We start from the raw sequence: 14,504 nt of genomic DNA on the forward strand, positions 1-14,504 counted from the left end.
TTTTTTTTTTTTTTTTATCCTCACCCGAGGACATTTTTTTATTTTTTGTTCAGGTAGAGTGGGAGGGGGAGAGAGAGAGAGAGAAACATCAACGTGAAAGGGACACATTGAGTGGCTGCCACCCACACGACCAACCAGGGCCGGGTACATACTGCAACCGAGGTACGTGCCCTTAGCGGGAATCGAACCCAGGTCTCTCTGGACCACAGGCCAATGCTCTAACCACTGAGCCAAACCGGCGAGGGCAGGGTTTACATTCTTTAATCCTTGCCCAACATACACACACACATTCTCTCTCTCTCTCCCTCTCTCTCTCTCTCTCTCTCTCTCTCTCTCTCTCTCTCTCTGTGTTCCCCATTGTTTTCACTATTCATCTGGGAATTTTAGCCATATTCTGTGAAACCTTGTTTCTTAGGAGAGAAACAGGAAGAGATCACACCATTCCAACACTTCTTCAAATGCCCAGTTTTATGAGGGTCACTGCTAAGGTGGGTCTTACTCTTCCCTCAGCCCTGGTCAGGAGTTGTTGGTGCTATGCTGAAGGGTCTACCTCCTCCTATCCTACTCCCCCTTATGTTCAGCTAGGAAACTGAGATCCCAAACTAAGATTTGTGCTTTACATTGAAGATTTCCAGCCACCTCAGAATTCCCATTTCCATTAATATATGAACAAGGTTTGGGTTCTTGAAATTGTTAGTTTATATTATGGCAAAGTACAACTATGTTATCTTGCCTTTCTTTGAAAAGTCCCTTTTTGTGGTATTGCAGCACCATTGGACTGTTAGCTATAAATGGTGTTAGTAATGTGAGCATTTTCTTAGTATGTATAATTTGGCATGATTTTTTTCAAATATGTTTTTATTGATTTTTTTAGAGAGGAAGAAAGAGAGAGGTAGAAACATCGATGTGAGAGCAAAACATCGATTGGCTGCCTCCTGCATGCCCTGGGGATCAAGCCTGCAACATGGGCATGTGCCCTGACAGGGAATCGAACCGGGACCTCTCAGTCTCTGGGATGACGCTCAATACACTGAGCCACACTGGCAGGGTTTGGCATGATTATTTTATTTTGGCTTAATGTCTCAAATTTTAAAATAACTTTAAACTTTCCTTTGTTTTCATAGGGGGCTGTTTGGACCATGAAATTTTCTCACTGTGGCCGGTTACTTGCCTCAGCTGGACAAGACAATGTAGTGAGAATATGGGCCTTAAAAAATGCTTTTGACTATTTCAACAATATGCGAATGAAATATAATACTGAAGGTATTTTTTCACTTGTTTGTGGGCTTTAAAAATCCAAAGACACCAGCAATTTTACATTTTAGGCATAAAAATGTCCTCTTATCTGACAATCATTTGCAACAACCACTACTTTCTATAGTAGCCACAAACCTAAAAGTCAAACAGAAGTCAGCAGCAAAAATCATCTAAACTCAATGTAAAAAGCTATCAAAAAGCTTTTGACTTTCAGGTGTGGCGCAGAGTTAATTTCATCAACTAATGAGAGCAAAGTTATTTGGTTTCCCTTGGCAATCTTCAGTTCTTTCCTAGGTTAAAATGAAATTCTGATTAATCTAAAAAGAATTAGAATAATATATACATCCAATAAATAAATAATTATTAAGGAAACATAGCATGGAAAGTAAATGTGATTCGTCTGTTCATCAAAGGGTATGTGAAAAAAGGTTAAATGGAATAGAAACCTTAGAACATGACATATGTACACAGTGATTACAAGTATGTAAAATATCTATGTATCATGGTAAGTTATCAGGGAAATGATGTCGAATTTATGTAAATAGGAGCTTTGAGTTTTTAGGATTCTTTTCTTGTAATTATTTAACTGCAGTAAATTTTCTTCGCAAACCTCTCCCTCCCTACCCCACCCCACCCCCACCTGCAATCAATTAAAGCTGGGAAACGAGAAGTTAAGGGATGGGAGAAAGGGGAATAGAGCTGGCCATGGGCAGGAGTATGGAGTATAGTTGAAACAGCAATTATAGGAATATAGAAATCTAGGAAGCTCTGCTAAACTGGCAAATGAGGCCCTACATACTTTAGGAGCCTTGTGTGTATTTCTTGCATTATGTTATAATTCATAATCGAAGATGATAATTAGTTGACAATATAGTAAGCAATGTTTACTATACATTTCTTTTATTGTCATGCCTGGAACAAAAAGACTATTTTCAGTGTTGACCCCATCCTAGACCCTTTCTGCCCCTTAATTGTTCATCTTACTACTTGTTATGATTAACAAGAATGTATTCATCATGTATAATGAGAATTTAGTAGTACTTTATTAAATTTGGGAAATGGTTAAGTCATTTGTAAAGATTTTATATAAAAATGATCAAAACAAATATTTTGGTGCCTAAAGAGTTAATGCTTCCCATGTATTTTTCTAGAATGTTACATTTCATGACTATTAATTAGGTGTTTTTGTATCATTATTTCTGATTGTATGCATGTATATATGTACATGCCTTTTTACCATTATGTTGTTTTTTCAGGACGTGTGTCCCCATCACCTTCTCAGGAAAGTCTAAATTCTTCAAAATCTGATACAGATACAGGGGTATGCTTGTTATTTTGTAGTTACTATTGTTAAATACTATGATTTGATTTGTTTTCCATAAAGTACCTTATTGTTTTCTTTCTTTTTTTGTTTGTTTTATAAGTACCTTATTGTTTATCAGAAATTACAGTTGTATGAAAGCACTTAATTTAAGAAGTGTTAGAAGAATTTCTTCTGTTAGACTTGGTAAATGAAAGTGTGATGTTTAAAGGTTGTCAGACAATGAACATTACTTAAGTTACCAAAATATTAATGTAAACTTAAATAAAACAAAATCCCTTTCCCTCTAATCCATGTTAGATATTTAAAAAAAAATAATAATGGATACTTGAATAAGAGGTAATCAAGGAGAGAAAACAGATATTGAAATATTTTAATGTTTCCATCTTCTTGGTTTAACAAATGCTTTATCACAGTTTTAGGTAGTTTAAAATATCTAAATGATTTTCATTTGGTCTCAGCTGGAAGATTAAATATAACAAATTTTAAACCTAAAAAGTGGAATATAAAATATTCTAAGCTGTCCCATGTGCTTCTTGTATATTGATCTAGGCAAGTATGATATAAACAAAGAGAACCTAACATGTCCACCTGCTCAGCAGTATTGTCCTGGAGTTTCATTTGCTCTATAGTATTTGACATAAATTTTTTCCCACTTTAAACATACTCCTCTCAGCTTTCTATGGTTATGGTTTCCCTTGTTCTCTTCCTATATCCCTGCTGCCTCTTCCTCTTCCACCCCCTTAAATGTTTCTATTTCTCAGGGTTCTGTCCTTGGCCATTCTCAATTGACTTATTCACTCACTGCCTCTAGTCCTGAACTGGCTTTAGCTCCATAATTCTCATTTCCTTTCAACAGCTTTATGTTTTTTAAACAAGAATGAGATCTTATTGTCCATGCTGCCCTTTTCACATAATTTTTTATATATATATATATATATATATATACACACACACACACACACACACACACACACACACATAATATATATAATCCATAAATATATATATATATATATATATATTATATATATATATATATAATCTCTCCACCTACATATTCTTCAATCAATTAATAGGTCTAAAACAACTCCCTCAACAAATGTTTTCTGAGTGCCTGGTCTATGTGCCAGACACTGATAGATTCTGCAAAGTCAAATGGGACATTTCCTGTGGCCTCAAGGACCTTGCTGACCAGTGAAATAGATATATCCACAGTCGTAGTATTGGGTGGTAATATGCTACAGAAGGTACTACATAAGTATAGGAGTTAGCCTTGTGAATCAGGGTGTCAGGACAAGCTCCTGGAGGCTTTGATGTTTGAGCTAGGTATTAACTATATGAGAAAAGGAAGGAAGGGGCATTTCAGAGCAGATGGCAAGTACAAAGGCATGGAGGCTGAAACAGCATGGCTTGTTAAAAGTACTACAAGAAATTTCATGTGGCAGAAGCAAAGAGTACATGGTGAGAGCTGTAGGAGAGGTAGGCAGGATTGGGATTTTAAATGACCTTTTGTGTTAAACCAAGACATTTGAACATTATCCTGCAAGCTACTAGGGGAGAAGATGCTTTGAGGGGTTTCGATCAGGAGTTTAATTAAAATGTTTAATTAGATTGGATGGGGGCTGCAGTCTAGAGACAGGGAGACCACTTAAGAGGCTGTTAACCCAGGAGAGAAATGGGAACTTGGTTCATGACAAATTATGATAGCAGTGGATCTAGAAACCATAAAGATGAGCTGAATTCAAGAGATGTGAAAGAAGTGGGATCTCTAGGACTTGCTGACTGACTAGTAAGTGAGTATCCCGGGATGAATTCCCAGGTGTCAGGCTTGAGTAACTGAATAGATGTTGATGGTCATTCACCAATATATTTTAATTATCTACATACAACCCTTCTTCTCTCTTTTGAATCTTCTTTAATGGCATCAACATCCATAAGTTATCTTTTTAATTCAGTCAGAAACACTCTATATATCTACATATCACAGTAGTTAAAAATTCCCATCCATTTTACCTCCACCTACAAATGCCCATGGAATCTGTCCCCTTATCTCCCACTGCCATTCACATCATCTAGGCCCTTCGTATTCATGATACTAATTTAAATATATGTTGTACCCTCCTAATTGGTTTTTCTTTCTCTGATCCCAAGTCCATTAATTCTCTACACTGCCACCAGCAATTTTTTTGCAAGGTACAGATCTAACAGTGCTATTTTGTGCTTTAAAATCTTCTGATGGTTCCTTATAACCTACAAAATAAGGTCCTTCCTGATATTGCCTCATCTTTTTAACTCAGTTCTAATTCCCTAGTACCCGTGCATCCTATTTGCCTTGCCTAGATGTAGATCTGTACCCTAAACATTCACTTTCACGTCTATGCCCATGCTGTTTGATTTGCTAGGAATGCCCTTCCTGTCACATTTCCTTGTAGGGCAAAGCCCAACTCAGAGTCCTTCAAGATTCAGTTCAAATATGTTACCTCTTTTTATTTTCCCTGAATCAAGCATGCAAAATTGTTCTTCGTTTGTGTTCTAACCGAAATCATATGTACTTTGACATTGATATCACCATGTCTTTCTTGGCAATTTGTCTCACTGGCTAGGCTCTGGGCTGATTTAAGGCAAAGAACTGTACTTCACAGATCTTTGTGTCCTTGGAACCTAACCCCATGCCTAACTGTGGTAAGCCAGAATCAGTGTTGAATTCCTGCTTCTGTGCCTTCATTCCTATTTCCCTTATCTGGATGCCTGCAATCTCCTTTCTTTCTATTTCAAGCTTCCCCATTCTTCAAGGCCTACTTCCTCTAGAAAACCTTCACTGACTAATGTAGTGGAGAAAATGTTAACTGCTTTGCTTTAGGGAAAAGGATTGCTTACATTAGTTTAATTCACCATAAAGTTCTCAGTCATTGGTTTCTATTAAAAACAGGGACTATTTGTACCATCTTGTGTTATGTTTATTTCAACAATGCTTACAGATTTTTAACTACTCTCATCCATGCCTCCCCACAAAAAAAACCCTGTGTAACTCCCAATTTTGTTTGTATATAAGGCCTTTAAAATGAGGAGCATAGTAGTTCTTTGATGCAGAATGTAATGACCCCCCTGGAATACTATGTTTTTTGTTGTTGTTGTTTCCTGGAGTAGTTGAGTATCATTTCTGTCTATTGTTTTCAGGAAAAGATTGTTTGGTGTTTCGTTCATTTCTGTCATTTTATTGGGACAGTTAAAAGAAGCCTCTATTCTATTTCATATGCCTTTGGAGTTCAGTATTGGTTGTTATCTTTGATCCTAGTGCTAGCTGCAGTGAGGCACAGTAAGCACAATGGAGTTTATTTTCTTGATGTGTGTGTTCTTTTTTTCTCATGATAGTGATATGTTATATCTCTTTTGAACTACATTCTCACTCTTGTCCTCTTAGCATTCATGTAAAATGAATATCTGAAAGTGCCTGTTGTACAAGTTAGGCCTACAGAATGACACACACTAAATCTTTCACCTCCTCATTGGTCATGCCAAGCCTAGGATTCTGGCTGTTATACTCTCTGTTTTTGTTTATTTCCAAAAGTGCCTAAGTAAATGTAAGGCAGAAAGGAAGAGTGGCATGCATAGTTTACTCCATTATGCTACAGACTTATAAAATTTCTTCTCAACAGTAGAAGTTGTAAGTATGCGGTTTACCTAAAATTAATGCTTTTCTTGGGTAAATCTATTTTTGGTGGGTTTTATTATTGGAACATCTGTTATGGTGTTATAGCATTTAACTTCTGCTTAGAATTTTTGAGAGTAGGTTGTAGGGAAGGGAAAAAGTTATTCTACCCTCTTAGGTTCTCCAGCTGGGATCTACAAAATAACCTGACAGAGGACAGATTAACAGGAGAAATTGTATGGCCTAGAGCTAAAGCTGGGAGATTGAAAAAATGCAGACTATAGAGCACTACTCATTCCTCCAACTCTGATCCACTGTTGTACTGGGGTCTAGTCAGGCTTGCATCAGCCTCCTTCCTGAATAGGCCAGACATCCCATCTGAATGGCCTTCCTACAGCCGCTGCCCACTCCAGGTGGCCAGACAGGAGTTCCAGACCAGTGTTGTCTTCTAGGACACTGACACAGCAGCCAAGTTTATTGGTGTTGGGGCTGCCATAGTGGGTAGGACTGGTTCAGAGGCCAGAAATGAAACAGCGTTTGGCAGTTTGATCACTGGCTATGCCAGGAACCCATCTATCTTTTTTTTAAATTAATTTATTTATTTTTGTTACAGATGTTTCTCCTTTTTCCCCTACTGATTTCCCCCTCCTCTCCGCCTGTCTCCAGCTTTGTTGTCCATGTCCATTGTTCATGCATACCTGCATATAAGTTCTGTGATTTATCTCCCCCACCCCCACGCCCACCCCCTCTTCTGGGGATTTATGTATACACAATGGAGTACTATGCAGCTGTAAGAAAAAAAAGATCTCTTATCCTTTGAGAGAAACCCATCTCTTAAGCAGCAGTTCTTCTCCTATGCCATTCTGGGCTTTGTCCTATCTGAGGTCATGGGGCTCTTCTGTTTGATGGTCACCTTCCTCATCTTCACCATGGGAAGCTCCATGGGGGTCACCTACCCATTCCTGCTGCTTCGACTCCAGGCATGCCTGGTGCTGGAGTGTGCTAAGCTTTAGCATTAAACACATTTCTCTTAGAAAAAAAAAAAAAACAGAAAGAAATGCATATGGAGGCCTTCATAGAAAAGTAGGACTGCCCAGCCAGTGTGGCTCAATGGTTGAACATTGACCCACGCACCAAGAGGTCCTGGTTTGATTCCTGGTCAGGGTAGATGCCCAAGTTGTGAGCCCGATCCCCAGTGGGGGACGTGCAGGAGGCAGCCAATCGATGTTCTCTCTCATCAATGTTTCTTTCTCTCCCTCTCCCTTCTCTCTCTCTCGAAAAAGCAATAAAGAAAAAAAAATTTAAAAAAGTAGGACAGACTCTAAGAAACAGTTAAACCCAGGGGCATATATATAATTTTAACAAAGAGTAATAAGTCTGTGGAGATGGAAAAGACAAAGAAAAAGGGGATTTAGGCTTTTAGCAGTGGTAAATTGTTGAAGGCAAATATATTAGAGGAAACTAATAGAAGATAAGAGTTATTTAGTAAAGTCCTATTTATGCAGACTGAACCTATTTCCAGAGATAAGATTCATTCTCCCCTTTTTAGTAAAGGAGAGGTGAGGGGAAGACACCTTCACAAAGGGAATTTTATGCTCCTCTTTCAGGTCGAAAGGGGGAGGGTAGAGACTTACTTTTGTTTTGTTTTTAAGTCTCTGTATATTAGTGGGTTTTTTTCCTTTATTGATTTTATAGAGAAAGGAAGGGAGAGGGGGAGAGAGAGAGATAGAAACATTGATGAGAGAGAACATTGATTGGCCACCTCCTGCTTGCCCCTCCACTGGGTATTTGGCCCACATCTGGGCACATGCCCTGACTGGGAATCAAACCGGCAACCTCTTGGTACATGGGGTGACACTTAACCACTGAGCCACACCAGCCGGGCAGCAGAGACTTTCTTATGTCTGTTTCTTCTAAGTTGCCTTCAGTTCAAAATAATTCTTATCCAAAGGGGAGCATATTTTGAGGTGATTGTTCTGATCACCTTCAAGATCAGTACAATCAAAAACTTGGAGAAGAAGGGAATTAACTGTAAAGGAATGAGAGGTAATTTTTGTGAAATTCTACATATGCAGCAGCATTTTATTTAAAATATGCATTGGTTTTGCCCTGGCCAGTTTGGCTCCGCGGTTAGAGCGTCGGCCTGCAGTCCAGAGAGACCGGGGTTTGGTTCCCACTAAGGTCATGTACGTGGATTACAGTTTGTCCCCGGCCCTGGTTGGGTCGTGCGGGTGGCAGCCACTCAACGTGTCCCTTTCACATCAATGTTTTTCCCTCTCTCCCTCCCACTCTATCTGAATTTTAAAAAAAAATGGAAAAATGTCCTCGGATGAGAATAAAAAAATAAAATAAAATATGCATTGGTTTTTACTTGGTTTAGTCAACAATGTGTTAGGCACTGAAAATATAAAGATTCAGTGGACAATTCATGCCAAGTACTGGTATGCATGAGGGAAGACAGATATCAATAATGATAATATATGCCCAAACATTAAGTATGTATCATTTTCCCAAGAAAACCACTCCTTTGACACTGTACTTGATGTCAGTTCATTGTTTAATACCCATTCCATCTCCTGATTTAGAAACTGCTATTACTTTTTATTTTCTTCCCTCCCTTCAGTGTCTGCTCATTTACCACATCCTGCCCACTGAGTTTCTGGAACTCAGAAACGTCTTTGGAATCTGGCCATTCCTTTCATTTCCATTGCTGTAATCCAGGCTTCATCTCTTACCTGGACCATTAGAGCTCTTTTCCCAGATTCCAGTCTTTCATCCATACTGCCAGCAGAATTACTTTCCTGTAAAACAAATCTGATCATGTTACTGTCCTGTTTAAGCACTCCTTTTGGCTCTTTTTTTTTTTCTCTAGAATCAAGGCCAAATTTCTTAGTTTGACTCAGCCTTTCAGAGATCATCCTGACCTCAGCTCTCATTGCTTTTTCCCACCATTCTTTCTCACAAACCTTGTGTTCTGAGCTACTCAGTTCATTGTTGCTGCAACAAAAATGTTGAATCCTTTGTGGATTCCACGTATTTACATATGCTGTTCCCCTTTGCCTAGTAAATTCATTTCAGAGTCAGTTCTCGCTGAAGCACTCCTTGCTTCACTTAATGCATAGTAGCTCATATGCTCCCCTCATTGTTCCCACTGTACTTGGCCCATATTTCTATTAAACGCACTTACTATACTATATCAATTTATGTAACAACAGCTAACATTTTATGTGTCCTTATGATGTGCCATGTACTTTGCTAAAAGTTCATTTTATGTCTTATCTCATGTAACTTCACAGCAGTCCTGATACTGTTGTGAGATATTTTTATTTTTTATTTATTTATATATATTTTTGGATCAGATTTATTTTATTAATTAATTTTTGTTACAGATGTTTCTCCTTTTTCCACTACTGATTCCCCCTTCCCCCTCCCTCCCCGCCCTGTCCCCAGTTTGTTGTCCATGTCCGCTCTTCATGCATACATGCATATAAGTTCTGTGGTTTATCTCTCCCCCACCATCCCCTCTTCTGGGGATTGTCAGTCTGTACCCCACCTCCACGTCTCTGCGACTACCCTATTCCTGAGACTGTTATGTTCATTATATTCCACAAATAAGTGAGATCATATGATACTTGTCCTTCTCTGTTTGCCTTGCCTCACTCAGGATGATACTCTCCAGGTCCCTCCATGTAGTCTCAAAGGACAAGAGATCTTCCTTTCTTACAGCTGCGTAGTACTCCATTGTGTATATGTACCACAGCTTTTTTATCCATTCGCTCTACTGATGAGCACTTGGGCTGTTTCCAGATCTTAGCTACTGTAAATAGTGATGCTACAAACATGGGGGTACATATATTCTTTCTGATTGGTGTTTCAGGCTTCTTAGGGTATATTCCTAGAAGTGGGATCACTGGGTTAAATGGAGGTTCAATTTTTAATTTTTTGAAGAAACACCATGTTGTTTTCCATAGTGGCTGCACGAGTCTGCATTCCCACCAGCAGTGTACTAGAGTCCCCTTTTCTCCACACCCTCGCCAACACTTGATGTTTGATGATTTGTTGATGGCGGCCCTTCTGACAGGTGTGAGGTGATACCTCATTGTTGTTTTAATTTGCATCTCTCTGGTAATTAGTGATGATGAGCATTTCTTCATATGTCTCTTAGCCATTTGTATGTTCTGTTTGGAGAGGTGTCTATTTAGTTCCTCTGACCGTTTTTTAATTGGGTTCTTTGTCTTCCTTTTCTTGAGTTGCATGAGCACTCTATATATATTGGAAATTAACCCCTTATCTGATATATCATTCGCAGTTATGCTCTCCCATACAGTGGGTTGCCTTTCCGTTTTGATGATTGTATCTTTCGCTGTGCAGAAGCTTTTGAGTTTGATGTAGTCCCATGTGTTCATTTTCTCCTTTGTTTCTATTGCCTTAGGTGATGTATCAGTGAAAATTCTGCTGCGTATGATGTCCAAAATTTTGTTGCCTACAGTTTCTTCTAGGATTTTTATGGATTCATGAGTCACATTTAAGTCTTTTATCTATTTTGAGTTTATTCTTGTGTGGGGTGTAAGTTGATGGTCTAGTTTCATTTTTCTGCATGTAGCTGTCCAATTTTCCCAGCACCGTTTATTAAAGAGGCCGTCCTTACTCCACTGTATGCTCTTGCCACCTTTGTCAAATATTAATTGAGCATATTGCCTTGGGTCCATTTCTGGGTTCTCTGTTCTGTTCCACTGGTCTATCTGCCTGTTCTTGTGCCAGTACCAGGCTGTTTTGATTACAGTGGCTTTGTAGTATAACCTGAACTCTGGTAATGTAATTCCTCCAGCTTTGTTCTTCCTTTTCAAGATTGCTCTGGCTATTCGAGGTCTTTCTTGGTTCCATATGAACTTTTGAAGTACTTGTTCTAATTCTGTGAAGTATGTCATTGGTATTTTGATGGGGATTGCATTGAATCTATAGATTGCTTTGGGTAGTATGGACATTTTAATGATGTAATTCTCCCAATCCATGAATAGTGTATGTGCTTCCACTTTTTTATATCTTCCTCTATTTCTTTTTTCAATGTCCTGTAGTTTTCTGCAAATAGGTCCTTTATTTCTTTGGTTATGTTCATTCCTAGGTATCTTAATTTTTTTGCCGCAATGGTAAATGGGATTGTTTTCTTAGTTTCTCTTTCTGTGAGTTCATCCTTGGTGTATAAGAATGCCATCGATTTCTTGACATTAATTTTGTATCCTGCTACTTTGCCAAATTCATTTATTAAGTCTAGTAAATTTTTGATGGAGTCTTTGGGATTTTCTATGTATAGTATCATGTCATCTGCAAATAATGACAATTTCACTTCCTCCTTTCCAATTTGGATCCCTTTTATTTTTTCTTCCTGGTTGCTGTGGCTACGACTTTCAGTACTATGTTAAATAAGAGTGGTGAAAGTGGGCATCCTTGCCTTGTTCCCGTTCTTAAGGGAAATGCTTTTAGTTTTTGCCCATTGAGTATGATGTTGGCTGTAGGTCTTTCATATATGGCCTTTATTATGTCTAGATATGATCCCTCTATTCCCAGATTGCTGAGCGTTTTTATCAGAAATCGATGCTGGATTTTGTCGAAGGCTTTTTTAGTAGAGATATTTTTGAAAAGAACTCTGTTTTATAGATGAAGGAAAGAAGGCGAAGGAGATTTTAAATAACTCACCAATTTCACGCAGTTGATAGATATAGCGTCAGAATTAGAACCCAGCTCTGATGTGTCTCTAGAGCTTATGCTCTTTACCATTATGGTCTTCTAGTTGGCTTCTTAAGGTCTGACACTGTGTCTTCATTTAGTCCACAAATATTTATTGAGTACCTACTATGTATTAATCACAGCTCTCAGAATTGGGGATATAATATTGAACAAAAGAGATACAAATAGCTGTTGTTATGAAGTTTAAATTCTAGTGATGGAGACAGAAAAATCAGTAAGTTTTATAATGTATTAGAAGGTGATAAATTTCATGGAGAAAATAAAGCAGATAAAGTGGAGTATCTGGGGGTAGATAAGGTGGACAAGCAAAGCTTCACCAAGAGGTCATGTGAGAAAAATCTGAAGGAGGTGAGAGAGTGATCATATGGCTATTTGGAGAAGAGTGTTCTAGGTGGATTGAACAGCAAGTAAAACTGCTATAAGACAGGAATTCTTGTGTGTCAAAGAAACAGCATTGAGGCCTGGGTAGCTGGAGCCAATGAGTGAGGTGGAGAGTAATCGAAAATGAAGTCACAGAAATAGTTGTGGATGGAGCAGTCAAAAATTGTAGGCCATTGCCCTGGCCAGTTTGGCTCAGCAGTTGGAGCGTTGGCCTGCAGACCAGAGAGTCCCAGGTTCGGTTCCCACTAGGGGCACATACCAAAAAAAATGTAGGCTATTGCAAGGACTTTGGCTATTGTTTTGAGAAAGATGGAATCTACTGGAGGGTTTTAAAACAGAGAATGACATAATCTGAGAATGTTAAAAGGCTCATTCTGCATTTTAAATACACTACCGAGAATAGGAAATGTCATTTATTTTGGTATATCAAGTAACTAATATTAACAGGTGCTAATAAATACCAAAAGGCTTGCCCTGGCCAGTTTGGCTCAACGGTTAGAGTGTCAGCCTGCAGACAGTCTCGACTCCTACCTGGGTTGCAGGTTTGATCTCAGTCCTGTTCAGGGTCATGTGAGAGGCAACTAATCGATGTGTCTCACTCACATTGATCTCTCTCCCTCCCTCCCTTCCACTCTATCTAATATATATAGGCTTACAACTTTTCATAGCACTCCAACTTTAAAATGACATTTTTAGATAATCAGGATATTTTAATATGGATAAGATATTAGATGATACAAATTGTATTTTTAGGTGTGATAATGACATTATAGTTATATTTAAAAGAGAGCATATTAACTAGAGATACATATAGAGTTTTTACTAATAAAATCAGTGGTGTTCAGGTCTTGCTTTACATGCTCCAGCAAGAGTAAGCAAATACATAAAAGTGAGAGGATTGATCAAACAAAATTAGTAAAATGTTGATGATCATTAAAGTAGGTGATGGATGTGTGGTGTTCATTATACTGTTTACTATATTTTCTCTACTTCTATGTATTTTTGAAATGTCTATAATAAAGTTTTATGTATATTTATATATATAAATATTTATATAGAGATATAAAGATATCTCTAGATATAGATAGCTATTTACAGAGATATGTAGATTAGATAAAATATATTTTATTTAGTAATTCTGTCTTTAATAATTCTACCTTTAAAAATTTATTAAAATAAATAATCAGCCCTGACCAGTGTGGCTCAGTTTGTTGTGCGTTGTCCTGTGCATCAAAAGGTTGCTGGTTCAGTTCCCGGTCAGGGCACATGCCCGCCTGTTCGGTCCCCAGTGGGGGTGCATGAGAGGCAATCTCTTCATGTTTCTTTCTAGCATCGAGATTTCTCTCTCTCTTTTTCTCTCCCTTCCTCTCTCTCTAAAGTCAATAAAAACATTTTAAAAAAAAGAAATAATCAGATATGCCCAAAGATGTAAGTAAAAGAATTTTTATCTGCCCAGCCTGTGTGGCTTAGTGCTTGAGCCTCGACCCATGCACCAAGAGGTCACCAGTTCAATTCCCAATCAGGACACATGCCCAGGTTGTGGGCCTGATCCCCAGTGGAGGGCATGCAGGAGGTGACCAATCGATGTTCTCTCTCATTGATGTTTCTGTCGCTCTCTCACTCTCCCTTCCTCTCTCTCCCTAAAAGCAATAAACAAATTTTTTTTAAAGAATTTTTATCTTAGTGTCCTCATAATAGCTAAAATTTGAACAAGTTATATATTTAACAGTTGGAAAATAAAAACCATGTTATAGCCCACACAGAATATTATTCTGTCCTTAAATTGTTTTCAAAGACTATTTAATGGCATTAAAAATCTTCAAAATAAAGTGTAAAGTGAAAAAAGCAGAATAAAAAATTGGATAAAATATCCCAATTTTGACTGAACTATCTATAAATATTTATAGATAAAAAGCTAAATTATTTCTAGTAGTTAACGCTAGGTGGTAGAATTTTCAGTCATTTTTATTTAATACTTTATACTTATGTATTTTTTAAAAATTTTAATAAACTTACCTGATGTTATTAAACAACAGAAGATACTATAAAAGTCTTGGCTTAAACCTTTTTGATCAGGTAATACCCCTTATATTAGGATTTTTAAAAAATCAAATAGGGATAAAGATTAATGTTCCAGATTATTCATTG

The 14,504-nt window shown here is 37.8% G+C and overlaps 1 protein-coding gene and 1 pseudogene across 1 annotated transcript in view; both read left to right on the forward strand.

Moving 5' to 3' along the window:
- WDR44 (WD repeat domain 44) overlaps positions 1-14,504 on the forward strand; it is a 121,596-nt gene that overhangs the window by 80,300 nt on the left and 26,792 nt on the right. Inside the window, exons 11-12 of the mRNA XM_036270799.1 lie at positions 1,125-1,263; positions 2,514-2,578. Of these exons, the coding sequence (XP_036126692.1) occupies positions 1,125-1,263; positions 2,514-2,578 (204 nt within the window). The remainder of the gene's footprint in view (positions 1-1,124; positions 1,264-2,513; positions 2,579-14,504) is intronic.
- On the forward strand, positions 3,970-7,243 carry LOC118635993 (annotated as a pseudogene).

This window comes from Molossus molossus, unplaced genomic scaffold (genome assembly GCF_014108415.1).
Source record: "Molossus molossus isolate mMolMol1 unplaced genomic scaffold, mMolMol1.p scaffold_m16_p_2, whole genome shotgun sequence".
NCBI classification, from domain to species: Eukaryota; Metazoa; Chordata; class Mammalia; order Chiroptera; family Molossidae; genus Molossus; species Molossus molossus.